This window comes from Solenopsis invicta, chromosome 16, assembly GCF_016802725.1.
Source record: "Solenopsis invicta isolate M01_SB chromosome 16, UNIL_Sinv_3.0, whole genome shotgun sequence".
NCBI classification, from domain to species: Eukaryota; Metazoa; Arthropoda; class Insecta; order Hymenoptera; family Formicidae; genus Solenopsis; species Solenopsis invicta.
Window position 1 is genome coordinate 6782326 of NC_052679.1, and position 26450 is coordinate 6808775.

The following is a 26450-nucleotide window of genomic DNA, read 5'->3' on the forward strand; positions in this document are numbered from 1 at the left end:
CGACACCTTCTTTCAAGGAACTGCTCCACTCTTTTTTTTCTTCACTTTTGTCTTCCCTCCACGCTCTTCGCCTTGCTCCCTTTCTCCCTCTCTCTCTCACGTGAGAGAGATGACGATGCTTGGACGCTTTCTCAGTGTCGACTGTCCATGGTCCAGACCAGAGTTCATCCAGTGCCGTCGACTTGCCAGATGAGAAGAGCTCGGTGGGGGTGGAACGGATCAGTGATCTTCAAGCCGGAGTCTGAATCTTGTGTGGACCTAAGTTCAAATATCCCAAGCTGCTTGTACGTTCCGTCTTCATCTGGAGTTCTTAAATTTTTACGTGACTCTATTAAATAAGTTCGTAACAAAGGTGAAAAATAAAATTTTGTGAGCGAAAAATCCAAAATTTTGTCGCAATTACATTTTTATATAATTTTGTTTATAGAAATTTCTATAAAGAAATTGCGAATATTTTCGCGCGTGTAGAGCTTTTACATATGCATATCCTAATTACAAATTTTCTCAGAGCATAATGATATAATTTGTTTATGATAAGGTTTTACTATCACTTTTTTTCACAGGGATAAGATGATTACACGACAAAGCGCAACTTTGAAGATCACTGATTTAGAAGGATCGAAACCACATGGCATCCTTCATATGCGCGGGAATAAAATCTCGTTTATAGTTTTCTCGATACCGCATTATTTTACGACTCAGGACAGCCTGACAAAGGTGTGGATTCCATCGTCTCATTCGAATTAAATATATTAATTTTCGTTGATATTAATGCTTTACTTTATATTTAATTAAAATACACTCAATAAAATAAAATACAATTGTACTTTTAGAATTTCTTTGCTTTTAGGATATGTAATGTGAGGGAAATGAATCGATATAGGACAAATAATTTCTATATTTTATTAGCAGAAATAAAATATAGCATACCTTACGTTATTACGCTCTCAACAAATATACAGCACAAGTCGTGCTCAAATCAATTTGATTGCGTACATTATAACTAGACAATTTGCCTGTTTATTCATTTAATCCTGCTTTAACGGGCGGCTTCGATAATAAAGGGCGGAGAACATGATGCTGGAACTCAGCAGAACTGAGATGATAAAATTCCCCAGCAGTAATATATCAGCAGAATCCATCCATATTGTGAATACTCTCGCTAAAAAGCACAATTGTTTGATCTCCTCCTAAGAAATTTCTTTTACGTACTGAAATCTGAAAGCTTACTCAGATTAGTGAAGGCGGATATAAACCAAGTAAGAGGCGATACCGACTCTGCGTTCTTGGCTCGAAGTATAGCTAGCAACTGAACGACTTTGCTGGAAGCTGAGATCGGAGTGCACATTGGCTGAAAACCCAAGTGCATCATGTAAAAACAAGATTTCAAAACATACAAGGGGTTTCCCGCAATTCGATCATTTAAAAAATCTCTACTGCGTTTAATGATACGAAAAAATACTAAAGGAAAAAGTTATTCGTTTCAAAGGAGTAAATCTTGTAGATTGTATTTTTTTTTATGCTTATTATTTTATGAGATTTCAAAATCATCAATATTTTTTTAAAATAGGATGACATATTTTTGTTAATGTAGTAATGTAGTAATAGTGTAGTTAATAAAAAACAAATTCAATCATATAGAATATGTTGGTTTTAAGGTAATCTTAAACATTAAAAAAACCACATTTAAATATTACATTACTGTTACTGAATATATGTCACTGCATGTAAAAACATTCAAAAGCATTGATCTCTAAATAATCCCATTACAGAAAACATCTTATATATAACTTGAAAAATTGTTTGCAATATTCTGCATTGTACCAACCGCTAAAAATATAAGTATAATTTTTGGAACAATTCCCAGCAGCAAACAGCTGCTCAGCGCAAAGTACACTATGGCACCTAAGAGGGACCATGTATTGAGCCTGCTCAAATATTTCAGCACAAGAAAAATCAGTATATATTCTTGCACTAGTATTATTGGATACTCCAAGTAAGACAACAACGAATATCCATTTATATAATTATAACTAGTCATCACAGTGTAACTGAAAAATGAACGACGTTAAATTATTTATGAAAGAAGTAATTGCTTGTAAAATCCTGAGAAACATTACCTAACAGTATAATTTCACACTTAACAATATAATACATGTTATATGTAACAGTTGAATACGAAAGTGTAATATTCATTTTATGTTGCCTAGCAGACATTGAATATAAATAGTTGTAACGTTAAGTAATATAGATATAAGACATGTATATGTGTTATACAACATTATCTCATTATATTTGGTGTTTACTGGGTATTAACTGATGGACATACTGCTGGCTTGGGTACAAACTTGACGAGTTACCTTGTCAATTCTAAAAATAATCCTAGCATAGATATTCCATCGGCTGTCTTTATAGAAACTAACTTCAATATCTGCGGAATTTTCAGTACGAAGCACATGCCTATTGTTATTATGCTCAACAAATCCGCAAATTGTTGCAGCAACGTCATCTTGTCTTTTCGTCCTATAACTGTAGTTACACGTATTGTATGTACAGAGGTTTCGATGCAAAGACAATATTGTAAGAACTTTTTATTTACATACCGCTTATTGGTAGATTATAATTTTATCTTATCTCTAATCGTTTTACGAATGGTTGACAATCGTAATGCGATCTGCACACATCTCAGCTCTCCCAACCCCGTTTCCTGAAACGGATGTACGATTGCGAGAATCCGAGGCTGTCGCTCATTCGCCACTTTACTAGACAAGAATCATTCACGTTACGTCAAACATGAAAATAGATCGCTTACAATTATACACAAAAACATGTCCCTACTCACCGGTACATCAATACTCGACCGCAGTTGCGGACATCGCTGAGCGATCAGCTGATCCCGTTGGCGCGGAATTTGTACGTTCTCTTTCGGTTCGTGCCGTTCGAGCGCGAGTGAAAGTGGGAGTGCCTGAAAATCGATTTCCGATTATTGACGATGTTTTATTCAAGTGGGAATTTTCTAATGTGCAGAAAGGTCTAGCGTCTAAAAAAAGGATCTAATGCGTCTCGAGAGTTCGAATTTTTGCGGTGCGAGAAATTAAGATAGTCGGTAAAACAGCAGGGGTAAGGAGCTCCAGGAGGGTAAAATGACTCGCTGCTTTAACGATCGTCAGTGTCTCGCGCGAATCGCAAAAAATTCGAATTCTTATAAAAATGAACGGAGCAAGAAAATATAATCAGATTAGAGGTACTAACTAAAGTTTCAGGGCTCACGATTTCAAGGATTCTTAGAATTTTAAGGCACGAAGGTTTGAGGTAAAGAAATAAAATTCGATGAAACGTGGCACAGATCGCAACAATCGGCGCGTTGTGCACCTTCGAAATTCGATTAATCGCGAATTGATCTGACGTTGCTCGCGCGTCAGTTCACTCTCTGTGTCGCTCACACACAGACGCGTGAACTTTGAACATACGATGCGCACGTCCCGTGTCCCCGAGTCCCGATGGTCCCGAGTGCGCTTACAACTGGCGCAACTTCACGTGCAAGGGCTTTCGCGTCACGTCGTCGCGTAGCTCGTAGTACTACGCGCATAAAAGCGAACGCGTGCGGGGCCGAGGTTGGCAGCGCCGATTGGCTAGGCGTGACGCTAGGCGCGGAACGCGGCGGACCGGACCGAGCGAGCCGAACATGGTGCGAGGCGAAACGTGAGGCTGCTCCGCGTTGTCTTACGGAATATCGATTGGGTCCCGGCGTGGGCACCGCGCGCGTCATGCGACGATCATGAACGGCGTGCCCCCGCGCGACGACGACGACGACGACGAGGCCCACCAGATCGCGAGTGCGCCGCGGCGGCCGATCTACCCATAGCGCCGCGAGGGGTAAGCGTCGTCCCGTCCATTCGCCCCCTCGTCTCATTGCCTCTCGCGAGTCCGACTCCCGGAGATCGCGAATCGTCCGCTTCACGGCCCCTCCGTCGACCTCTCCCGTCCGCACCTCGCCGGGCGTTGCTCCGACGATGGGCCCTCCGGCCGATTTGTCAATGTGCGATGTTCGGTCAGACCACCTCGTTGCTCCACACGACTAGCTGCACTTTCCTTCTACCATCGATAAGATTCACGAGATAGCCGTATTTAGCGTAACTCGACGCGCAGTGAAAATCGACTCCTCGCCCCGTTGCCGAACGGGGCCCGTGGATCTTGGTTAACCGTCGAGTGACACCGTGGGAAAATCTTCCGTGATCGTCATCGCGGGAGGAAAGTCCGATATGTTCTACCCTCCCCTTTTTCTTTTTTCCCCAAGATTTAAATCTATGCGCGAATGTTTTTAACAACTTTCGGACGGATTAGCCTTGAGATTTGGAATGTCCTTGATCGCGGGGGTAAAATGAATCAAGAGAAATTAATTGATCCTTGCGTCTCATCTGTAGTTATGACAATTTAATGATATCGTGACTCATCCTTCCTGTAAGCGTATGTATCGCTTTACGTGGAACCTACTGATTGTGCTATCACGTGTTTTTGTTCTAGGATCTGTCAACCGCGACACTTTAACACTTATCATTGCAGTTTCTCACTCATAATGGACCATGCGCAAAGTACGAGCGAACATACGAATATGGAGTTCGTGAGGCAATCGTACATTGCCCGTAATACACTTTCTCAGGTCAGATCTGTGACACTGATCTACAGGTATTTTAGAAAGGGAAAAAAATTATTCACCCAACACTAATAGCCGTTCTAAATTTTAGGGGGTGTCATGGAAATATCAAAAATTCTGGCTACTATAGACTCTCCAGTGTAGAGCTGAAACAAACGAAATCTGACATGGACTCCCCGCCATCATGTTCGCTAAGCGCTGGGCCTCTCAGTGATCTTGGTAGCAGTGGCCTGGGGGGTTCGATTTCCAGCGATTCCGTTAGAGCGCATCTTGCGATGGAGGTAGGACGATTGTTTGATTTCGAGTTAAAGATACCTTTTTGTGTACACACACATTTAATCTCTAAAATGAAATTTCTGTCAGATGCAGGAGAGTGACTTAGAGAGCAAGTCTCTATCGCAAGATTCTTTTGATTATTCGGATGGTATGTGCGGCGAGAATTTCAACACCTTGAAGAAGGGCCCAGGCTGGGGCGATGCAGACGGCAAGTTGGAAGTCGAGGTGGTCGACGTGGCGATCAAGCCACCGCCAGAATTTCAGGATAGTCCATCGCCACCGGACTCGGAGTCTTCGTCGGTGCCGATTCTGAACTACGCGCGATTAATGAGACGCCGAGCGCCGCGTTGGATCGACGACTTTGCTGAGAATCTGGTGCAGTCGGTGATAGAGGAAGCGCTGGCAATCTCCTGTCGCATCTCCTGGCCGGAAGGAAGGATCGCGCCTATTATAAATCCGGTCTCGGTGGTGATCCGGTCCCAACAGACCAATCCTAAACGCATGTGGGATCTAATGACGCCGCCAGTATGCCAGGGCGCTGCTACCATCACTATTACTCCATACAATACGCTGAACCGGCCAAACTCGCGCTGCTCGCTAGCCTCCTCACGATTGTCCAGCTCGCACAATTCTATCAACACTACTGGGCTTGGCCACAAGGCTGACGATAGCAGCTTCATTACATCCGCGATGTCGCACGACGTGTTGACCACAAGTGAGATTAGCGACATGTACAATGTACCCTTTGACTCAGACATTTACACAGTGCCGATCGATGTGGTGCGGCCGCTGCACGATCTGCGAACGCCGCAGAGGCCTAAACGGCACCGGCATCATCGCAAAAGACGACGAAACGTTTCTGCGAGTTCGCAAAGCGAGCTGGAAGCACATATCCAGCAGGCACGTCATTATTGTGGTAAATCCCGTGCCATCACACATGTTATCAAATCGCAGCGTTTGCTGGCTGATGTGTGCTGTAATGACGGCAACCCCGGTGTCGGCGGTGCCGGCGGTGCCGGTGGTGGTGGTTGTGGTGCTGGTGGTGTTAGCAGCAGTGGAAATGCTGGCGGAGGTAGTGGTAGTGGTAATGGTGGCGGTAAACGACACAGCGTGCCGGGCACTTCTGGTCGCCACGGAGTCAGAGCATCGAACGGACATGCACATAACATCGGCGAGCCGATACACATGACCTTGCATGAGGTACGACAGTACCTACAGACGTTGTATTCGAGCTCTAGCGATTCTAGCGAGAATAAGATCAAACGGGATAAGGCTCCTCTGCTATGTCATACGCCAGTGCATCTCGCCGCGACGCCCAAGGCTCTCAGTGTAAATAATAATAATAGGTAAGTAATAGATAATTTTCATTGATACTACAAACAATGAAAGAATGTCTTTTTTTTCAAAAATACTATTGAACTTTCGTTCTGGACTATTTTGTTCCATTTACTTTTGATATTAAAAGAAAAAGTTAGATACCAAAGTTCTTGGCTACTGCCAATTTGGCTGTAATAATAATCTAATAATATCTAATGCTGTCTATTAATAGGTATAACAGTAATGCGCACACGGACTCGTCCACGGACACGCCAGTGTCCAACAAGAGCACTAGTAACGGCCTGATGATCCACCATCATAATAACAACAATAACAATCATAACAATAATAACTCTAATAATGTAAAGAAACACAAGAGGAACGCTTTCGTCGGTATTAGGCACAAGAAGGCGCGCGATGAATCGCATAAGGAGAAGAGCGAATCTGAGCGAGAGAAAATGAAGAAGAGTCAGCGTAATTTTTCACTGAATCTGAAGCAGACTCTTTGTAACATCTTCCGATTTCGACGACTAGGCTCTCCGGATCACTTTGTGGAGAAACGGAATAGTATCGTGCAGGGAGAGATCGTTGAGGAGGAAGAAGGCGTTGATTCCGACCAGCACACAAATAATAACAACACTGCTCCGTCTGAGGTAGAGCCGTCCGCCCAGAAGCTGCCATTCTTCAAGCGCGCTCTGCCACCTCTACCCAAGAGCAATAGTCAAGTAGGCGTAGAGCAGGCGGAGGAGGCCCTTACGGCAATGGCGCCTAAATGCGAGTCTCCGAACTCGGTGCAGCAGCAAGTTCCGCCGCCTATCGTGCGACCGGAAGAAGATGCTGCGGAGGACACGAGTATGGATTTTGCAGCTAGTATTGAGAAAGTGAAAGATGTACGTAAATTTTGTTGTTTCTTTCATTAAGCTAATCTTGATACTAGAAAGAAGTACAGAAAATATTTTATGGTATACGCTGTTTTTCTGAAACAGTACGGATGGTATTGGGGACCTATATCCGGTGAGGCGGCGGAGAAAATACTGTCCAACGAACCGGATGGCTCGTTCATTGTGCGAGACAGCAGTGACGATCACTACATATTTTCCTTATCATTCAGACTCAACAGTTGTGTGCGACACGTAAGGATAGAACACGATCAGGGTAAGTTGTGTCACATTATATACAAAATTCCCAATAAAAATATGAACGTTCTAAAACCATTTCTTTTTGGCGCACAGGTAATTTTAGCTTCGGCAGCTGCACGAAGTTCAAGTCGCACACCATCGTTGACTTTATCGAGAACGCGGTCGAGCATTCGCGCAGTGGTCGCTATCTCTTCTTTCTGCATCGACGACCGGTTTTGGGTCCCATGCGAGTACAGCTGCTTCATCCGGTGTCACGCTTCAAACAAGTACAGAGCCTGCAACATACGTGCAGATTCGTCATCCTGAAGATGGTGCGCAGGGATTTGATCCCGACCTTGCCGCTACCCCGGCGGCTCATCGACTATCTTAGCACGCCACATTATTATAGCGAGCAGTTGGCGGCCGAACAGGATGATCGAGCCGAGTCGCCGGTTAGTTCGTCAACCGGTGAACTGGAGAAGATCTGCTTCACGCCGCAGGGTCTCTCGTGAGGTATAGCTTTGTGACTTTTCCCTCCTTCTCCGCTCCGCTCTCCGTGCAAAGAGATACTTGCGCCAAACGTCGCCCGCGGCGTTAACGTAAATTTAATTCGCGGTTTAATTAAATTTTCGCAACATGTAAAAATTTACATCGCCGTTTGATACAGATTCCGTTGATGTGCAGAAATTTAATAGGTCGCTGAATTAAATTTCGGCTTAATATAATGCCGAATTTCATTTGTAGTTGTATTAAAATATCATGCTGATACACAGTAATTTATTTCGCAATTCAATTAATTTTTTGTTTACATTTTAATATCTGTTTTGATCGAGTTCAGTGCGTAAGAACTCGATTTCTTGACTTAATTAAATACATGTTGAGAAAAATTTAACATTTGCTACTGAATTAAATTTTGATTAACATAAAGGAATTTAAATGATAGTTAAATTGAGTTATGGTTAATGCGCGGAAATTTAACTGATGATCAAGTTAAATTTTCACATGCCGAAATTTAATTCGTGATTTAATTGGATTTTTGTTATTGTCGATGGCATAATGTACGGTTAATAATTTTGCGCTTGTGATTTTGACTTTGTCGATTTATGGCGTATCGATTCGTAAAGTGAGTATTGTGATTAAACTTGAAAGTAGAGGAATATATAGAAAAATTTCCGTGTGCACTATATATCTAGAGCTGCAAGTTATGGTCGTCTCAAGTTATTCAATTTGATTGTCGAGGGAAAGGAATCGCAATTCTATTCCGTTTCAATAGAAGTCGATATTGCATATTGCAATATTCGTTCGATGTACGTGCTAGGCTGAGACGTTTTGAGCTAAGAGAGTTTTTTTTCTTCGAGTAAACGTAATTCTGCAGCTTGCATCGAAGCCTAAATATAAAACTGTTTGCGGAATCAACCGCATCATAAACCAAAGTGGCTAATTGAGGGGAGATTCGCGACGAAATCATTTCTTAATCTCTCATCAAATGTTACCTAACGATCACATCTCCGTTGTTAATTTTTGCAGTACAACTTTAGCAAAGATGAGACGCGCGCCGTGACCGAGCTGAGCGTAAACAAATTCTGTATAGTCCTTTCTAGTTCAGTTCCTTTTTATCGACTATAACGAATGGCAAGATTACATGTGACATAAACCACGCACAAAATATCCGTTTATACGTACACATATAAGTACATATATAAATATACATACACGCGTATATATATCGAGGGCAGAGAGAGAGAGAGAGAGAGAAAGAGAGAGAGAAAAATGAACACACGTACATACACATGGTGATCGGATGCAAACTTTTTGCGTGCCATACTTGCCATTTTCAAGTTTACACAAATTAACATTGATATTTTGTGGTAACGTTGAAGATTATATTTAGCCTTTATTCGTTGCAGCCGTGCTTCCTGTTAAATTTGATAGTATATAGAACATATCTTGTAATTCTTCATTGTCTTTGGAGTCGATTTGATTGATTTAAATTGACTAATTGCTGAAAGATCAAATCAACAAGGTGAAAACATATGACAATGCGAATCGCAGTTTGTGAAATTCTTGAATTTTTCTTTTACGAATCGATTACGCGAAACCATTGAAAGTTCTCGATTGTAAAAACTCTCACAAATATATATAACCAACGACAATTCTGGCAACATATAAAGGATAGCTAAAATTGCAATGCGCAATTCGAATGTTGCATGATTTCTCGTTCGTTTAAATAATCAATTTAAAATTTTATTTAATTGATATAGAAAGGAAAGTAGTAAAACGTTAGTGACTGGTGCTATGCGAAATTGTGCCCTTCGTTTTCGTATGCGATTAAGATAATCGCGCGTTTATTTTTGTGCTCAAATAAGTTTGAAACACAGCGTCGTGTAATAACAATCATCGAAATTAATCAGATTCTAGATGATATCGCAATTCTAGTTATATTTTTATATTGTTTTAAATTTTTATTGTATACATGATTTTGTTTGAATTATTATTTGTAAAATTAATCACTTTTAAAAATTATTTTTAAAAGTTATAAAAAAAAGTGACACAAACTTTCTCTGCAAGCTTTTTCGGAAGTAGATACTCATTCCGACCAATTTTCATATTTCAATGTTCCCTAGAGCTTAAAACAATGTGGCATTAGTATTGCTATAGCTCTTCCAAAGGAAAATTTCTTGTTACAAGTTGTAGCTGAAAATCGTGAAGATACGTTCATCGCTATATAGTTCCCCTTTCTCATTCTTTCACAACATTCACCGATATCGAGGAGTGGTTCGTGTTGACTGATTTATTACTTCGAGTGATGCAAAGTGAACACGATTACGTTTGTCTAGGAAGTGTGTCGCTTGAAATTCTGTTTTTGCGCTTTGATAAATTCGCAGAACACAGTACGCACACATAGATACCACACGCGCAGACACGCATACATGAACAAATTTTGTACCCAGTATCCACCAGGTAGATTTTGCAATACGATTACTATTAATATTAACGAGATCGTCCAGGAGGACTATGGCGAGTCCTGCATGGGGTTTGTAAGGCATGTGCGTATAGTTAATAATGGTACCACAATACCTCACAGTCACAGAGGGAGGTATACGTATATAGTGCAGAATTAGTAAGGTTTTATAACGAGCGTATTTACATCGGCATAAGTTGCACACATCTCACACACACAACACAGACACACGCGCACACGACAGACGTGTGATTTCAACTACAAGGAAATTCTAGTTGTAAGGGAGCGTGAGCGTCTTATTTGATAAGATTATGTGTTAAGGGTCAGTTGCATTAACAGGCTTAATTAATTGACGCGCGACAACAGATGGTAATCCGAGCTAGTAGCGAATTAAGAGACGAACCTTCGATTAACTGCGTTAACTTATGTTAATTTTAAGTTTATTTAACTATCGTAACTTAGTTGATTTAAACTGATTTAAATTAAATTTAATTAAGTTTCAATCTTGTTTTATCAATCTAAGTCAACTTAATCGAGTTGGTTTAATTTAAATCGATTTAAATTAATTCAAGTTAAAATTCCGATTGGCGCTAACGTTAGTGCAATCGTCTCTGAGATTTAATTGTACCTTGATTAATTAACTCTCTGTAAATCATAGTCTTAGCCAGTAATATAGATAAGAGAGAGAGAGAGAGAGAGAGAGAGAGAGAAAGTTTATTTAATTACAAATATTAATTAATGTTTTCGTTAGCTGCAGTTGATGCAACCGGCTCTAAGAAATTAATTGTAAGAGAAACATAGCGTTCTGCGCCAAGCGGGAGAGGCCTCCAAGGCTGCAGCGTGTCGGAGCTAAATATAGCAATTGGAAAAGAGACTATTGTCAAGTGTGCAATATTAATCGAAGTATATTTAATGACATTTTCTAAAATAATCACTCGAGATTTGGAGGACAAAGAACAAAAGTCGAGTTTAATGCAAAATACGGCACGCTCACAGCCCAGGAGAGGCTCGCAAAGGTAGCTCAAGTCTCCGTCTCCGATTGTCGATTGCGTGATTAGGCGACGGGAAGTGTATGTGTCAAACGTTTTTGTATATTTGTAACATTTTCGTCGTCGTCGCGCGCGCGAGCACGCGCGACGTCGTAAGGAGGGATTGCTTTTGAATGTACACTTCTTCTAGCGAAATGTGATATTACTGATAAACGGACGCGGCCACAATATTAGATCTGTCTCGCGACAAGCGAAACACTGCAAACGTTAAACGAATCGAGCGTTCATATACAGACTGTCCCGGCACTGTTGCGTACTTTGCTCTCGATTTTCCGACTAGCTCGCAATGAATCTTTAAAGCGTGATATCGGCGTGATATCTTGCAAGTGAAATGAAGCTTCCGATCCTGGTTGTGAAAAATGTGGCAAATTCATTCGGAGGCCCGATCGAGATCGGACAAAGATTCGATTATCGATCGGTGTTACTATCGCTTGGCACAGAATGTAAAATGCATCCTCTCTCGTATGCCAAAGTATGCAGCTGTACCCAGAGTACAACATCTGTGTATTTTCGTTCGGTGTTAAATACGTAATTTTGCGATTGTTTTTGAATTATGTTTTTAGATAGGTATATACGCAAAATTTGGCACAGAAATTATTGAGGGATTATATATAAGAAAAGGGATCAAAGAATTAAGATTAACCCTAGAAAGCTAACTATTTTTTTTTTTTTTTTTTAAGTTGTTTGTAACCATATGCTTCTCTGAGGCGTATATTCGAGAACGGGCAAAAAATATGCGAAAATTTACTTCTTACATTGACTTAAATTACTGATCTAATTGACTAATCTAAAATGTTAGCATAACTTTAAAATTTAGAAAATCTGATTTTCAGGAAATCGTGAAAGATTTTCAAATCTTTTCAATATTCAGGACAACCCGAATGTGAACATATACGTCTCAGAGATGTATGTACAAATAGTGTCCTAGGGTTAAAAAGAAACGTACAAGATGTTGTACTTCGGCTGTACGAAACAGGTACATTGAAACCTTATTATTTACATATAATTGCCGAATGCTAGTCACAAATACTGCTTTTTCAGTTGGATTTCAGTATTGTTTATTAATAAAATATCAATTCACGTGCGAAATCTTGTATTTATTCTTATTGACGTTTTAATCCAAGTAAAAAAGGAAGAGAGTGAGAAGGAACAAATTGCAAAGGTCTGAGTACAAGGAACAAACACGTTCATTTGCTAAAGCATTGAATGAAAGTAAAGAGAATTAAACTTTAAATTTTCGGTAGATATTTCGAGCCTTGTCAAATTGGCTCTTTTGATATTTATACATGTTATCTAGACATGACTAAGCATCGATAAAGCTCGAAAGAAATAAATATGCTCGATCAAGAGTCGATAATTTCGAAGCGTGGACTTGTCTGATCCTTGAAATCATACCCGCAATTCGATCGCAAAGATCATCTACTGTATACGCGACGAGGTGTATTGATTTATTTCTTCTAGTCTAATTGCAGGGTGTTTTACATAAAGTGACTCGGCGTCTATCCGCAAAAAAAAACAATAATAAAAAAGGAATTTGCTACAGAATTTCTGGAAAAAGATTTCGAAAAGATTTCAATGTCTTTAGGATTCAAAGAAGAATCTTTCCTTTCAAATAAATCGTTCGGCTACTCGGAGTGGGTCACTTTAAGTGGGACACCCTGTATGTCTTTGTCACCAAGTTCGATTGTTATCAGAGCGGAATGTGCACGATAATCAATCTGCTGCGGACTTCTTGATTTTTGTAAATACGATGCGGCAATACACGTTCTGGAATTTCTATCAGGACCGTGCCGACGATCTCTCGATCGGCACTCGCGTAATTCCATAAATGTAAAAGTAAGATAACTGACTGCAAGAGCAATTCCATTTTTATAATTTGGTTCTAACAAAATTATGAATCTTTTAAAACGAGTTTTTCAGTGAAAGAACCACTACTCTGCTTGTTTTCATTACACACATCTTTGTAAAATATTATAAATATATTTATTTAATCTGTATTTCTCTTTGAATATTAAAGAACATTTAAATACATTAATTGATAATGCGTTTTCGCCGATATACATTTACATGCGAATAATGTAACACCATATGCGAATGTGATAATTACTTTAACATCGCCGTAGGGTAATTTGTGGGATCAGTTGATAATTTTAAATACTAATATATGTATATATATGTATATATATGTATATATACATATATATACTTAACGTCAATCACGCACCCGAACACAAGAAACGAATCCTGTCCTTCGTTATCGGTTTGTCACAGTGAAATGTGTGGTACATGTAAGCGTATGAGATAATCGCGTATGTATTTGATTACCCATGTTTGTACTGCAATGTTGAAAATAAACATTTTTTGAGATTAACACTTTCGATTTTCGTGTTGAAGACCGAAGTTTTGCTCCTTTGCAACTATAAAATTCACGACAGGCTATTATATATTTCAGTGCGCAAATAAGCAGTGAAACATACAAAAAATTATTTGCATAGACGAGATTTATTTGATAAACAGGTAAAGATTTATTATTTCTTACAGGAATGCCATCAACCGAAAAAATAACAATGTACCACCGTTCCCGAGTGTGTTTTATTCTTTTCTCTTCCTTTTCAGTAGAAAATTTCATTTTAAGGTGGAATACCCAGAGTCTTTCTCACCAGCTTTTGAGCTATCCTCTCGAATTCTTTACGATCTTCCCTCCACATTTTGGCGGCGTCCACATTAGCACCGCTCTCATCATTTGGTTCAGCCAACATGCTTACTACACTCAACAGTATCTTTTCCACACTCTGCACTGGACTCCATCTTTCCGCACTGCTTTCGTAACCCATTGGATCGTCACCAGGTGCATGCAGTATGCTTATGCAGACTCTTCCATCTGAATAGACTGGACAGAGAAAAAAGATACAATTTCATATTCGTAACTAATGGAAAGTTCAATGTTGCTGTACAATTAATAATTTTTGATAACTGAAATATATCTTATCTCATGTTTAATAACAGCGAATATCTTACTGTTAGGATGAAACATCTCACAGGTGAACTGCATCTTGGGAGGGCTTAATGGGTAATCCGGAGGAAATATTAATTTCGCTGGGAATACTCCACCTTCGAAGCATGTGCCCTCTGGTCCACTAAAATTTTCATCAAGATTGATACTGACATAATTCATTAAAGAACTTGTACGCATGTATCATTCACTATTAAATATACATATTTGATTTAAGTGCGAAAAAGAATAACAAAACAGAAAGACTATGAATAACACATAACAAAGAACGAGTCGATAGGGGAAGTTTTTCTGAAGAGGAAGAACCGAAGAACGACTTACGTGATGAGGGCTTCCCATTCGAAAAAGTTTTCCTCGTTAATCGGACCGGCGATGATGCCTTCCGGCGGGTTCAAGGTTAGCTCTGCAAGATCGTCATAGTGCAGGCATCACTGTTATGTGGAAAAAGCCTCGCGTAACGTGCTAACGCGACGTACGAGATTAAAAAGCCGATTCTCACGTTTGTACTCCGCCATCAGTCGTCTGAGTGCCGATCCTGCCATCTTGACCATGCAGATGATCCGTCAGCTGTTGCGAAACGTCACCGTCGATGAACAGGCGACTCCTTCCGCTTAAGATCGACTCTGAAGAGCGGCCGCGGTGGCCGGGATCATCGCAAGTTGTTGATCTCAGTCAACCTGACGACGATCCTATTGCACACAAAAAAGTTTCTCTGCCAAACACGGAAGAGACGCATCAGCTGTTTCTCCCTAACCTAAATTCACGCGTCTTGCGCCTGCGCCGCTCTCCCTACCGCTCGCACACAACCACGTGATCGCACTGCGGCTGCGTACCAAGGCTGTGTTCCGTTTTTACTGGCAGTACTGAAAATTTATAGTTCACGTCACATATACTATACATTTTCAGTACTGGCAGTTAATATCGGAACACAACCCAAAACACCTCACGCGGTGGCGACATTGCGTCGTCCGGCGCGTTCCGAAATGTAATATCTCTATAGGCTTGTTTTCTATTTCTGTACTAGACTGCACTGGAACGTTTCTTCTTGCTTTCACTAACTTTCAAATATATATCTATTTCATTTTAAGTGCACACTAATTCAGGAAGTTCAGGAACAGAAAACAAACGGTATGGTTCACACGCGGTGCATCATCTCATCTCTCTAGGGATTTGTGAGAGAAGTTTCCGGCTGGCCAGTTCCGTGCCGTCATTCGTCCATTTATTTCGCGACGGCTAGCGCGGACGTCGCACAGCCAATGACGAAGCGAGATGAAACGCATCGATTTCCAGACCGACACACGACGGAAAACACGGAACTGGTTCTCCGAAGGGTAGGCTAGGCTAGAAGCCAAAATGACGGCGAGTCTGCAGACTTGTTTAAGGGCATCGTGAATTTTACAGTGACAACATTGTTCCAGGAAGATTCGTACGTATCGTATGGTCCGCGAAATGCGTCCGAGTTGCCTGTAGGATAAGCCGCAACGTTATTTCGGCGTCGATATAATTTACGAGCAATTCGATACCTGCTCGTTAGTCTCGTCGCGTAATTATACTGCAACGAGTGGTGGTGAGCGAAAAAAAAAGATTCGACCGCCGCGACTGAACGACATTTCGCGTTCTCCGATTTCGACGCGTAATCAGAACGCACGGTCGAACCGAAAGATTCGCCACGATGATACGGGCGCTTCCGCGAGAAGCGCATCGGTGATGATTACAGCGGTAACGGAGTAGCCAGCGTGATATCATCGATAGGCGACGTCTGACGTTTTGACTTTGAAGGTTACTAATTGACAATTACAAATCGTTTCAGCAGTTTAACAGGCGCGAACAGCCTGTGTTGTGCACCCAACTTCTCAACATCTTGAGAAGAAGCTGAGCATGGCTTCGGCAATACTGCAGGTGAGAAATAGTGCATCTGTATTCGAAGGAGGCGAGATTGCTAACATCACTGAGTGACTGATAATTTTACAGAAAGCTATAGATCTGGTGACAAAAGCTACAGAGGAAGATCGTAATAAGAATTATGAGGAAGCTCTCAGGTTGTACGAGCATGGAGTCGAATACTTTTTACATGCAATTAAATGTACGTTCAGTAGCGAGTATCTAATATTTAGTCAACTCTCAAACGCTCTTGATCTGACCATCTATAATAGGAGCTCAACCAATTAAATTTATGAATTGCCAACTGCTAAACTTAAAACTGATCATATTGTTTTTTTTTGTCTATTTTCTATACATTATACTTTATTTAAAATGTAATGCTTTTAATTAATAATTTTTTAATTAAAATTAGATTAAGGTCAGTTTTTTAAATTATTAAAAAAACTAATTTTAATTTTTGAACAGTTTTAAACAATTAAAAAATATTATTCAATGATAATTTTAGGAATAACTATTGTTAAGATATGGCAAGCTTGTTGATGGAAATAACTAGTTCACTAATGGTACCACTTGTATTTTATAAGAGTGCAGTCATATTTTAAATTAGCATAATTAACTTGATAATGGATTTCAGATGAAACACAAGGAGACAAGGTGAAGGAAAGCATAAGAGCAAAATGTATGCAGTATTTAGAGAGAGCAGAAAAATTAAAAGAGTATTTGAAGAAGAATAAGAAAAAGCCAGTTAAGGCTGGAGCAGAAAACTCCAAGAGCGAGGATAAGAAGAGCGACAGTGGTGACAGTGATACCGATAGTGACCCCGAAAAGAAGAAATTACAGAGCAAATTGGAAGGCGTTATAATGAACGAAAACACAAATGTTAAATGGAGTGATGTGATTGGCCTCGATGGAGCCATAGAAGCTTTGAAAGAAGCTGTTATTTTACCTATGCACTTCCCACATCTCTTTACTGGAAGACGCGTACCTTGGAAAGGTATTCTGTTATTCGGAGTAAGTAATTTATATTTAACTATATGTATATCTATGATTTTCACATATACATCTTGGCTTGAAGCATATTCTGAAATTTTAATTTATTGTTTAGCCACCAGGGACTGGTAAATCATATTTGGCAAAGGCAGTGGCGACGGAAGCAAATCAAGCTACTTTCTTCTCTGCGTCATCATCAGATTTAGTAAGTAAGTGGTTGGGAGAGTCAGAGAAGCTTGTAAAAAATCTGTTTGAATTAGCGCGGCAAAAGGAACGTAGCATTATATTTATCGATGAAATAGATTCACTTTGTTCGTCACGTTCTGACAATGAATCAGAATCCGCCAGGAGGATAAAAACGGAATTTCTAGTTCAAATGCAAGGTAAAATTTCAAAATTATATCTACCTTACGCGATCAGCTTTTGCTAAAGCAAGCACAAATCTAATTAGACGAATGTCTTTATTGCGTGTACAACAGGTGTAGGGAACCATAATGAGAATATACTTGTGCTGGGAGCGACCAACATACCTTGGGTCTTGGATTCTGCAATTAGACGAAGATTCGAAAAGAGAATTTACATTCCGTTGCCCGAAAAACAAGCACGCGCTGCTATGTTCAAGCTCCACTTGGGTAATACATCACATACTTTGACGGAGGATGATTTTAAGAAATTGGCGGCCTCTACTGACGGTTACTCGGGAGCCGATATAAGTATCATTGTACGAGACGCCCTAATGCAACCTATTCGGCAAGTACAAACGGCTACACACTTCAAGCGTGTTAGAGGACCGTCGCCGAGAGATCCTAATGTTATCGTCGACGATTTACTCACTCCGTGCTCTCCCGGTGATCCGGCTGCCATAGAAATGAATTGGATGGAAGTAGATGGTGACAAATTATTCGAGCCATCAGTTACCATGGTAAGGCTTATAGGCAATATTTGCGTTTCTATTTCTTTTTACACGTTTATGTATACAAGAAGAGTGCTTTTTAATATCTGTAATATATACCATTTTTTTATAGAAAGATATGTTGAAATCGCTAGCAACGACCCGTCCTACAGTGAATGAAGAAGATTTGACAAAATTAGAGAAATTTAAAGAAGATTTTGGTCAAGAAGGTTGAGAGAGATTCTTTAACTTTCTTATAATTAAGTAAACAGATTTATAATTCAACAAATATTTTTAGTTATATATGCTTGCCTTATTCCTCTTACGATAACACGCTTGATAATATCTGTATAAATACGTTATATTCGGAAACGAGCTTTTTTCTCTCGTCTCCTTATTTAGATCTCTTCCTTTTTTTTAAGTGCAACATCGGATGCAATCTGACATCGTAAGCTTATCGCTTATTTATTTACTGAAAAAATGAAACATATGAAATAAACCATATATTTTGAGATAAAAAATTCTTAGACTTTTATCAAGCAGTCGAAGAAGAGGTAGATTATTTTTTATTGTAAAGTGCAAAGTAGAAAAAATTTTGATGGTCCATTATTTATGAGATATATGGCATCTGTGTTTAATGCATTACTTATATAATCACTACGATAAATACCTAACAAATTAATTGTAAATCATAGATTTTATATAGTTACTTCTTAATCACCTTTAATTATAGTTTTAAACACTCTTTGTGTATTCTGTTGTTCGATTCGAGTGGGCTTATAATGCGGAATCATTCGCGGAGTCGGAATCGAATCGCACGGTTAGCCAATTTTTAAAAATTCACTAACCGAGATCGACGGAATAACAAGCGTTATGTAACATACATATTATTGATACTCAGATTACTGTTTTCATGTAAATTGTTTTTATTGTTAACTAAATAAATAACAAGCTGTATACTGATACATACCAGTATTGAAAAATAGTAAAGTCGCGACAGCTTTAGGGAGGACAATGGCTTAGAAATTCCGAATCCAAGTAAACGATCGTTATGGTGATGTCGTCGCGAAATATCCGTACCACCTCACTCGGCAGAGTTAACAATTGCGACAATTTGGCATGGTCTATTCCATATTCCGTGCCACCTAAAGCATTCCTCAGTAAATGCGTCGCTGCGTTGCTGTCAAGGGGTTTCATCTTCAGACCCTCCTTGCGTTGCAGCAACATCTCATTTATATCTGATAATTTCATATTTTTACGGGGTAATCTCAGTGGATTGAGTGTAACCTTGCCACTCATATGCTCCCCTACCAAGCGCACCGCTTGCAACGGAGAAATCAGGTCCCACAGTCCGTCACTGGCCAATATAAGAAATTTGTCTTTTGGCGTCAGTCTATGGTATCTGACGTCCGGATTGGCCGTTAGATAGGGCGGCGTATGGTAATTCGGGGGAATCGCCGTTTCACCGAGAAACGGTACCACAACTTTATTCATAATATTCTTGGACCACTTATAGCGAAAATCACCTAGCGAGCGTAGTGGCGCCAATTGTCCGAGTAGTCTTTCCATTTTAATCACAGTTGATCTCTCGTTCGATGGATGCTCTGACAAGATTCTTTCTACCTCCTCGCGATTATCAGCGTTATGCTCTACGGTCATCAGTTTAGCTGACCATCCATCATCTAAATGATATACATACAGGATTTATTAGTACGTTCATCTTTAATTAGTAAAGATAAAACAGATTAGATGATGAAGGAACAACGAACCTGAGAGTACTCCTAAGACGGCCTTACAATCGCCAACACCAGCGACATGCAGATGAGGGCCGTCTATATGTGCGACAGCAGCTACTGTGCCTGACATTGCGACTGCCAGAGTTCTCGCAGCAACCTTCTTATTTAGTTGCAACAGAGCTTCGCTCGCTAAATCATTGTCTAATCGGAGAAAAGCATTTTCCAAAGCCTTTTCCATTTGAAAATCCTTTTTGGTATTCGATTGCACCAAGTCCCGTACGAAACTTAAGAAACTAGCTTGATAGAGATCTTTGATCTCTGTTACAAATTCTACTTTATCACTAAAAGTTTCGAGTAAATTCAAGCTCTTGTCAGTGCCAAAAGAATTCAAATATTGTTCCAACAAGTTCTGTGGCAACAAACACGCCGATATATAATGAAACAGTCTTTTTGATACCACTTGTGCACAGGCACCACCGCCATGACCGTCAAAAACTCCCAATAACACACCTACAAGTAGATAAGACAATACAAAACGCAATTGAAGACTGCAATTTGTAGAGCCATGCTAAAAATAAGAGTTTGACATTGAAGTTGTATATCTAATTAATACTAATTTAATTTGGACAAGCCAATAAAATCAGTAAATAAGAGTTGGTTGCAGTTTCGTTGTCGCAGCATACCTTTAGTCAGCAAACATTGAGCCTCAGATCTCATGTCTTCTATAGGATTGTTAGATGCCAATTGATTAGAGTCGTAATATTTTATGGCACCTGAGTTTGAAAATTCTTTGGTATACTCGTTGGCTTGCAAGACGTTCGTGACCTATAACCAAGTAATAACAATTTACGCGTGACGCGTATGTGGAGAATTAGCCGGAAACAAACGCGATTTAACTGTACCTCTTGTGGCGTGAGACGTGGTAATGCCACGTAAAATCTCTTGTGGAAGCTCTTGTTGCCGCAAGACTCGCTCGTTCTCGCATGCACATGTCGGAAACCCTTAACGAAGTCATAGCTGATCTTTTGCAAGACCATCCTATCTCTCGAGTGTCGCCGCGCTTCGTCACCGTTCCTCGTGCTAATTTTCCCCTCCGCTCTTGCAGCACATCTTCGACCTCTTTATTGGAGTAAGAAACAAACTCGATCGAAGTAAATGCTCGCAGCAGCGTTCCCGGACTCGACCACTCGACGTCGCGCGAAAACTCCGTACCCCCTTGTGCACCACGATTTACGTAATATACAAAGGCGATTCTCTTTCCGGAGTTTAATTGACTTGCCTGAAACACGCGAACTAAAATATCGGCTCGGATCGTTACGCGATGATATGTCGTCGTTTTATAATACTGCGTGCAACATGCCAAAAAAAAAACGAGGGTAAACAAGAGTAACTACCGGAGCACCTGGCGCCGCCAGGTATCGCAAGAGAATGGAAGATGGAAGCACGAATGAATGGAACCACGCGCGACCCGCGCGACCCTCGTGACCTTCCGCGCATACTCGCCAGGCGGCGCTTCGGGAGAACTCTCCGAACTCTCCTGTTGCGCGTTGAGAAACCTGACGGCGACGTATTCCCCTAGCGAGTCTCGGCCTGGCGATTGGCACGACTGGCGTCGATCGTCGGCGTTTTAAAATTCAAAACTCAACGGAACGCCAAACGGCTCTTCGTGTGCATTCTTTTGGTGACGTGCGCTCGTTCGTTAGCTCGTGTCAATTTTGATACAGTTCTCCGCTTTCGCGACGAGAGGGAACGAGAGAGAGGAAGAGAGACGTGCCCCCGACCGAGCGAGTTTCCGTAAACGTTGGGCAACGGTTCCGGAATAAAAGACGGGACGCTGAAAAGCTTCAGGAGGCAATCAATGGCGATGCTACGATGTGAGAACGACGTAAGCGGCGTCTGCTCTCTCGCTCTCTGAAGTGCTAAAGTTATGGTACTGTGAGAATCGCGAATCAGTCGAAACTCGTAGCTAACGATGGTTTTCACCAAGAGGGATTTGGGCAAGGCGTTCTCGCCGAGCAAGGGTAGGAAACCGGCGATGAAGAAGCGGCCGTCGACCGGCGGATCGACCAAGCCGGGCACGAGCGGCACCCCGATGATAAAAAAATCCGAGGATACCTCCGAGATATCGATCAAGGTGATCGTGAGGATTCGTCCGCCAAACGAACGTGAGTTACAGGACAACAGCAAAACGGTCATCGAGGTCGTGGACGACAAGATGCTGATCTTCGACCCGAAGGAACAGGCGACGCCGTTCTTCTTCCACAACGTGGCGCAGAAGGGTAGGGACATGCTGAAGAAACAGAACAAGCAGCTGCAGTTTATTTTTGACAGGGTCTTCGACTCGACATCCACCAACACTGATGTGTTCGAGGGCAGCACCAAGAGCTTGATCAATAGCCTCTTGGACGGCTACAATTGCTCCGTGTTCGCTTATGGTGCCACCGGCGCTGGTAAAACTCACACCATGCTGGGCAACAAAGAAGACCTCGGTATCACTTACCGTACTGTGGCGGAGCTCTTCTCCGAGATTGAGAATCAGAGCAAGCATCGCGAGTTTAATTTGGGCGTGTCTTATCTCGAAATATATAACGAGAATGTGCAGGACCTGCTGCATAAGTCCGGCCAGTTGCATCTGAGGGAGGACGGTAGGTGCGGCGTCGTGGTCGCCGGATTGGAACCGATCGCTATTCAAAACGCCGAGGAATTGCTGTCGCTGTTGGCAGAGGGCAACAAGAACCGTACGCAGCATCCGACGGACGCGAACAAGGAGAGCAGTAGAAGCCACGCGGTATTCCAAGTGTACATCAAGATAATCAACAAGCTGGACAGTCAGGTGCAGCGAGTCAAGCTGTCCATGATTGATTTGGCAGGATCCGAAAGAGCTTCGGCTACCGGTTGCAAAGGCGTGAGGTTTAAGGAAGGCGCCAACATCAATAAATCCCTGTTGGCCCTTGGAAATTGCATAAATAATTTAGCAGATGGTATAAAGCATATTCCATATAGAGACTCCAAACTTACGAGGCTATTAAAAGATTCGCTCGGTGGCAATTGCCACACAGTTATGATAGCTAATATCGCTCCTTGTAGTATTACTTATGAAGATACGTATAATACTTTAAGATACGCGAATCGAGCGAAGAAGATAAAATCATACGCCAAGAAGAATGTGTCTTGCGAGATGCACGTCGCGGGCTATATCAAGATAGTGGAGGAGCAGAAGAAGGAAATAGATATCTTGAAATCGAAATTGGCAGTTTTCGAAAACGGCACGCTGCAACCGATCGAGAACAAGCCAAGTGTCGGAATGTTGGAGATGTACAACAAACTGATAAAATTACATGAAAAGAAGAAGGATCTGATAGAGAGAATGCTGGCTCTGGAGAGCTCTGATAAGATATTGGCATATAGGATACTCTTCAAGAAGGACGCGGATGATAGGCTGCACAATTTAACGGCAGCCAGCGACGCCTTGTCGCAGGAAGAACAAAACGCCAGCGGTAAATCGCGTATTAATAAATCTGTACATTATTTCCAGCGGCAGAGAGAGTCCCTTAAGGCGCATATGCAAGAGACGTGGGAGGAACTGTGCTCGGTCGAGATGGAGATACAGGAGGCGAAGACTAAACCCATGGACGAGAATCTACAGAATCAACTATCTTTGGAAATTTCCAAGCTTGAGAAATGCTGGATTTCCGTTATGCAACAGCATGTGAAGAAAGTCAGTAGTCTACTGCAGTGCGAGAGACAGTCGGTCAACACTATAATGAAAAATATGAGCAATGTATTGCAGAATTACTATAATATGTTAAAAGGCTACGGTACAATGACCGAAAAGATGCAATCGGAGTTTAAGGAGTTGATAAAGTTGCTCGAAGGTTTTCGAAACATCAAATGGTCCGATTCGGACGAGATGAGTAAAGAATACGATTTCAACATGTTTACATGTTTGAGTACAGTCGGAATAGATCCATTAAATAATCCAATGCCAGCAATCGGCGCAACGATACTAGAGACGGAAAACAATGAGGAACAGGACAACTGCAACATGAATATTTTGAATTCCACCTTCAATGCGAGTGAAAGCAATTGTATCGACGGCAATATCTTGAACGACGAAAGTAATAATCACGAAAGTAATAATCACGAAAGTAATAATCACGAAAGTAAATCCATGCTGAAAGACGAATCTGTGCAAGAAATTCCAATGGAAAAATCTGCGAAGAATTTATTCAGGAAACGTGTATTGTCTGACAAAAACAGTGAAACCAGCAGTACACCCTCCAAGCAGACGAAGAAGCCAATAATGAATAACAAAACTACTGTACAGAATAATACTAGTCGATTGGACAAGGAGAACAAACATAGGCCTATACAAATGAGTGCAAAGAGTGTCGCCATTTTAAATAAATTAAAGAGCGAAGCAACTAATTTTTCATCTCTTTCTCGGCACAATAATAGCGATGAAAAAACGGACATGGCGCTCAAGGCGATACGTAATAAAGAGAGGCGCGGCCTTATGACAACTCATCCGTATCAAAAGTCGACCATTACAAAAAAGTAAGTGACAGAATATTTTATGATCTAAATCCTTTCCAGTATCTTTACAAGCATATATTAAAACTTTATCCCAATATTATCTGTATACATGTAATTAAAAAAGTTTTTCCTTTTTCTATTATAGACCTGCTCCAGCTCCACCATCTACGAGAGTTCCATGGTAAAATTAGACAAAAATTTGGCACTTGGATGCAAGATTGAAGAGATGGCGATCGTACAAACATGGCGTTAAGTAATAAGACTTTTAAATAGATACAAGATTTTAAATAATAGATATTGTTGACTATATATGCTTAAAGAGTAAAGTCAAGTATTCTAATAAAATAACTTTTTTTAATGTTACCTTAACGTACGTTTCTTAGCTTAATGCAAGAAAAAAAAAATATAATATATACATGTAATTGTGCAAGCAATTTCTCTTTCTCTTTCTTCTCTTTTTCTCTGTGTATGTTTAGAGAGCTAAAATGACAAATTTCGTAATTGTCAATTGTATCTATGTATAATGTCATATCTTTTTAAAAGATTGATTCAAGACTGACGAAACGGCATAAAATAAAATACTACTCAACAATCGTGTGCAATCTTCATTTTATTATTGTTTTTACAAATGAAATTATATAATTTGTGTTGAAACTTTATGTAAATTCTCTTTTTGCCAAAGAAAAAGAGAAAAAGAAAGAGAAAGAGTTTTTTTATTATTAAAATGCTCCGTGTACCAAACTTACGTTTAAAGATTTACATCACATGAGTAAAAATTATATACAAAAATTAAAGTAGATTTTATAGTATTGACAACACGTTTCTACTGTGTGGAGAATGTCGACTAAGCATATGTATTAAGGAAAGAATAAATTATTTACGGTAATTCCTAAAGAGAGAATATCGCTCATATGTTGCACAATTTAAAGTGATAAAAGATTGTTCTATGCATGTAAAAAGTCAAGTGATTATCAGTTATTTCTGCTCTAAGTCCTCGTCGTTGAGATTCTCCTGAAAGCACCACGTTCATTATACTTTTATTGTTTGTTACTCAGCTATCGTGTGCAACTTTGGAATACTCACATATTTCCGCAAGGCATGCGACACGTGTTTCGAAATTTCTGGAATTCTCAAGTCCGCGGCAGATTGTCGACCGCTAACTATCGTCGGCAGGATCGATCGCGAACGCTCAAAAAGCGTGGCGAACGATTGCAATAGAAATGCCAGAAACGCCAGTGACGCTAACACGCTGATGGGATCAAAGGCACTAAAATACCCATCATTTATCACCGTTGACGAATATCGCAACGAGGGAAGAGGATTCGAGATACGATTATTATTTCAAGGAAATACACTTACTGGTAATAAGCCGGCCATGCGGAATGCGAGCCGAGTCCACCGCCGTAGTAACTGCGTTGAATCGATTGTTGTTTGCGTATATTCGGAAAATTCGAATAAGGTAGAAACGATACGCTCTTCGAACCCGTCTTGTACGTATCCGATAAGTAACACAGGGGCGGATTACTGCAAGACGGCGCTTCGCTTATAGTCCTTTCCAATCTTGTTGTTTGCATCTCGCATCGAATAATGTCGAACGCACCAAGGAGTAAAAACGCAATCTTCAACATTTTACCTTTTTAAATGACTGTTTAAACTTTCGATTTTTTTTTATTTTTTATATTCTGCGCGTGGCGATACACAGAATAAGATTCTCAGCGCATTTTAAGAGCGAGACTATTATTACAATGCACAAAAAATTCCAATCGTAATATTTTTACGCGATGTCGAAGTTTCCAGCTCACATCTCGAAGATATGGGTGACTCGACATGCTCGGCAAATATATAGATACCGAGAAAGAAATGATAACGAGCCGTTTTCAGTTGATTCTTTGTACGCTCCAATTGTGAGTTTTATTCAAATTGTAGTAAATTCAAATACTGTTACAAATAAAGTAATTCGATCTCGCGACGTCGGCATGTTAGTAGTGATAGGCAACGACCGTAAAATTACACGCGGTAAATTGAG

General features: G+C 40.6%; 8 protein-coding genes across 16 annotated transcripts; 4 read left to right on the top strand and 4 right to left on the bottom strand.

The window, feature by feature from the left end:
* Positions 1 to 59: 59 nt before the first annotated feature.
* Positions 60 to 3394, bottom strand: LOC105204866 (solute carrier family 66 member 3). 4 transcript variants are annotated; one of them, XR_005576500.1, is made up of 8 exons: positions 3253 to 3394; positions 2843 to 2965; positions 2604 to 2762; positions 2361 to 2529; positions 1829 to 2051; positions 1231 to 1351; positions 931 to 1162; positions 60 to 258 (listed from the first exon to the last, which is right to left on the bottom strand). XR_005576500.1 is itself a non-coding variant. In XM_011174113.3 (7 exons), the coding sequence occupies exons 4-7, from the start codon at positions 2507 to 2509 to the stop codon at positions 1029 to 1031; spliced, it is 627 nt and encodes a 208-aa protein (XP_011172415.1). In that variant the 5' UTR covers positions 2510 to 2529; positions 2604 to 2762; positions 2843 to 2965; positions 3253 to 3394; the 3' UTR covers positions 890 to 1028. The 4 variants fall into 4 exon arrangements, 1 of the variants encoding a protein (XP_011172415.1); XR_005576498.1 differs by having other exon boundaries at positions 60 to 309; XR_005576499.1 differs by lacking the exon at positions 3253 to 3394 and having other exon boundaries at positions 60 to 309; positions 2843 to 3004.
* On the top strand, positions 115 to 940 carry LOC113004308. Of its 2 annotated transcripts, XM_026137294.2 has the most exons (3): positions 115 to 284; positions 564 to 717; positions 851 to 940. In XM_026137294.2, exons 1-3 carry the CDS (start codon positions 148 to 150, stop codon positions 857 to 859), a joined length of 300 nt encoding a protein of 99 aa, XP_025993079.1. In that variant the 5' UTR covers positions 115 to 147; the 3' UTR covers positions 860 to 940. The 2 variants fall into 2 exon arrangements, with proteins under 2 accessions (XP_025993079.1, XP_025993078.1); XM_026137293.2 differs by lacking the exon at positions 851 to 940 and having other exon boundaries at positions 564 to 794.
* Positions 3395 to 4325: 931 nt separating the features above from the next.
* LOC105204865 lies at positions 4326 to 13743 on the top strand. Of its 2 annotated transcripts, XM_039458427.1 has the most exons (7): positions 4326 to 4467; positions 4564 to 4660; positions 4746 to 4935; positions 5018 to 6276; positions 6480 to 7137; positions 7234 to 7402; positions 7480 to 13743. In XM_039458427.1, exons 3-7 carry the CDS (start codon positions 4822 to 4824, stop codon positions 7875 to 7877), a joined length of 2598 nt encoding a protein of 865 aa, XP_039314361.1. In that variant the 5' UTR covers positions 4326 to 4467; positions 4564 to 4660; positions 4746 to 4821; the 3' UTR covers positions 7878 to 13743. The 2 variants fall into 2 exon arrangements, with proteins under 2 accessions (XP_039314361.1, XP_011172414.1); XM_011174112.3 differs by lacking the exon at positions 4326 to 4467 and having other exon boundaries at positions 5024 to 6276.
* Positions 13744 to 13860: 117 nt separating this feature from the next.
* Positions 13861 to 15230, bottom strand: LOC105204867 (ubiquitin-conjugating enzyme E2 G2). The gene is made up of 4 exons (XM_011174115.2): positions 14889 to 15230; positions 14711 to 14792; positions 14395 to 14513; positions 13861 to 14266 (listed from the first exon to the last, which is right to left on the bottom strand). Exons 1-4 carry the CDS (start codon positions 14938 to 14940, stop codon positions 14007 to 14009), a joined length of 513 nt encoding a protein of 170 aa, XP_011172417.1. The 5' UTR covers positions 14941 to 15230; the 3' UTR covers positions 13861 to 14006.
* Positions 15231 to 15659: 429 nt separating this feature from the next.
* On the top strand, positions 15660 to 19117 carry LOC105204870 (vacuolar protein sorting-associated protein 4). Of its 2 annotated transcripts, none has more exons than XM_011174119.3 (7): positions 15660 to 15815; positions 16203 to 16288; positions 16361 to 16472; positions 16905 to 17281; positions 17376 to 17643; positions 17740 to 18182; positions 18286 to 19117. In XM_011174119.3, the coding sequence occupies exons 2-7, from the start codon at positions 16268 to 16270 to the stop codon at positions 18385 to 18387; spliced, it is 1323 nt and encodes a 440-aa protein (XP_011172421.1). In that variant the 5' UTR covers positions 15660 to 15815; positions 16203 to 16267; the 3' UTR covers positions 18388 to 19117. The 2 variants fall into 2 exon arrangements, with proteins under 2 accessions (XP_011172421.1, XP_011172423.1); XM_011174121.3 differs by having other exon boundaries at positions 15663 to 15815; positions 16200 to 16288.
* Positions 18184 to 21384, bottom strand: LOC105204869 (pyruvate dehydrogenase [acetyl-transferring]-phosphatase 1, mitochondrial). 2 transcript variants are annotated; one of them, XM_011174118.3, is made up of 6 exons: positions 21283 to 21384; positions 20791 to 21167; positions 20572 to 20713; positions 19922 to 20398; positions 19123 to 19834; positions 18184 to 18624 (listed from the first exon to the last, which is right to left on the bottom strand). In XM_011174118.3, the coding sequence occupies exons 2-5, from the start codon at positions 20923 to 20925 to the stop codon at positions 19155 to 19157; spliced, it is 1434 nt and encodes a 477-aa protein (XP_011172420.1). In that variant the 5' UTR covers positions 20926 to 21167; positions 21283 to 21384; the 3' UTR covers positions 18184 to 18624; positions 19123 to 19154. The 2 variants fall into 2 exon arrangements, with proteins under 2 accessions (XP_011172420.1, XP_011172419.1); XM_011174117.3 differs by having other exon boundaries at positions 20791 to 21325.
* Positions 21385 to 21514: 130 nt separating this feature from the next.
* On the top strand, positions 21515 to 26393 carry LOC105204872 (kinesin-like protein KIF18A). 2 transcript variants are annotated; one of them, XR_851248.3, is made up of 3 exons: positions 21515 to 24445; positions 24570 to 24677; positions 25480 to 26393. XR_851248.3 is itself a non-coding variant. In XM_011174123.3 (2 exons), exons 1-2 carry the CDS (start codon positions 21861 to 21863, stop codon positions 24607 to 24609), a joined length of 2625 nt encoding a protein of 874 aa, XP_011172425.1. In that variant the 5' UTR covers positions 21515 to 21860; the 3' UTR covers positions 24610 to 25312. The 2 variants fall into 2 exon arrangements, 1 of the variants encoding a protein (XP_011172425.1); XM_011174123.3 differs by lacking the exon at positions 25480 to 26393 and having other exon boundaries at positions 24570 to 25312.
* LOC105204871 lies at positions 25294 to 26082 on the bottom strand. Its single transcript, XM_011174122.3, has 3 exons — positions 25784 to 26082; positions 25508 to 25691; positions 25294 to 25435 (listed from the first exon to the last, which is right to left on the bottom strand). The coding sequence occupies exons 1-3, from the start codon at positions 26050 to 26052 to the stop codon at positions 25400 to 25402; spliced, it is 489 nt and encodes a 162-aa protein (XP_011172424.1). The 5' UTR covers positions 26053 to 26082; the 3' UTR covers positions 25294 to 25399.
* Positions 26394 to 26450: the final 57 nt, after the last annotated feature.

Coding starts and splice junctions, on each gene's coding strand:
- LOC113004308 (XM_026137293.2), top strand. CDS start 148: ATGGTCCAGACCAGAGTTCATCCAGTGCCGTCGACTTGCCAGATGAGA. Junction 285..563: donor TCAAATATCCCAAGCTGCTT/GTACGTTCCGTC, acceptor TTTTTTTCACAG/GGATAAGATGATTACACGAC.
- LOC105204869 (XM_011174118.3), bottom strand. CDS start 20,925: ATGGTCTTGCAAAAGATCAGCTATGACTTCGTTAAGGGTTTCCGACAT. Junction 20,399..20,571: donor TCAATGTTTGCTGACTAAAG/GTATGCTGCGAC, acceptor ATCTACTTGTAG/GTGTGTTATTGGGAGTTTTT. Junction 19,835..19,921: donor CGTCTTAGGAGTACTCTCAG/GTTCGTTGTTCC, acceptor TATATCATTTAG/ATGATGGATGGTCAGCTAAA.
- LOC105204872 (XM_011174123.3), top strand. CDS start 21,861: ATGGTTTTCACCAAGAGGGATTTGGGCAAGGCGTTCTCGCCGAGCAAG. Junction 24,446..24,569: donor AAGTCGACCATTACAAAAAA/GTAAGTGACAGA, acceptor TTTCTATTATAG/ACCTGCTCCAGCTCCACCAT.
- LOC105204870 (XM_011174119.3), top strand. CDS start 16,268: ATGGCTTCGGCAATACTGCAG. Junction 16,289..16,360: donor TGGCTTCGGCAATACTGCAG/GTGAGAAATAGT, acceptor ATAATTTTACAG/AAAGCTATAGATCTGGTGAC. Junction 17,644..17,739: donor ATTTCTAGTTCAAATGCAAG/GTAAAATTTCAA, acceptor CGTGTACAACAG/GTGTAGGGAACCATAATGAG.
- LOC105204867 (XM_011174115.2), bottom strand. CDS start 14,940: ATGGTCAAGATGGCAGGATCGGCACTCAGACGACTGATGGCGGAGTAC. Junction 14,514..14,710: donor GAATGGGAAGCCCTCATCAC/GTAAGTCGTTCT, acceptor TGAAAATTTTAG/TGGACCAGAGGGCACATGCT. Junction 14,267..14,394: donor TGAGATGTTTCATCCTAACA/GTAAGATATTCG, acceptor TTCTCTGTCCAG/TCTATTCAGATGGAAGAGTC.
- LOC105204871 (XM_011174122.3), bottom strand. CDS start 26,052: ATGTTGAAGATTGCGTTTTTACTCCTTGGTGCGTTCGACATTATTCGA. Junction 25,692..25,783: donor GCATGGCCGGCTTATTACCA/GTAAGTGTATTT, acceptor TGGGTATTTTAG/TGCCTTTGATCCCATCAGCG. Junction 25,436..25,507: donor CGCATGCCTTGCGGAAATAT/GTGAGTATTCCA, acceptor TGGTGCTTTCAG/GAGAATCTCAACGACGAGGA.
- LOC105204866 (XM_011174113.3), bottom strand. CDS start 2,509: ATGACGTTGCTGCAACAATTTGCGGATTTGTTGAGCATAATAACAATA. Junction 2,052..2,360: donor TTATTTTTAGAATTGACAAG/GTAACTCGTCAA, acceptor TTCATTTTTCAG/TTACACTGTGATGACTAGTT. Junction 1,352..1,828: donor TTATACTTATATTTTTAGCG/GTTGGTACAATG, acceptor TTGGGTTTTCAG/CCAATGTGCACTCCGATCTC.
- LOC105204865 (XM_039458427.1), top strand. CDS start 4,822: ATGGACTCCCCGCCATCATGTTCGCTAAGCGCTGGGCCTCTCAGTGAT. Junction 6,277..6,479: donor AGTGTAAATAATAATAATAG/GTAAGTAATAGA, acceptor GTCTATTAATAG/GTATAACAGTAATGCGCACA. Junction 7,138..7,233: donor GTATTGAGAAAGTGAAAGAT/GTACGTAAATTT, acceptor TTTCTGAAACAG/TACGGATGGTATTGGGGACC.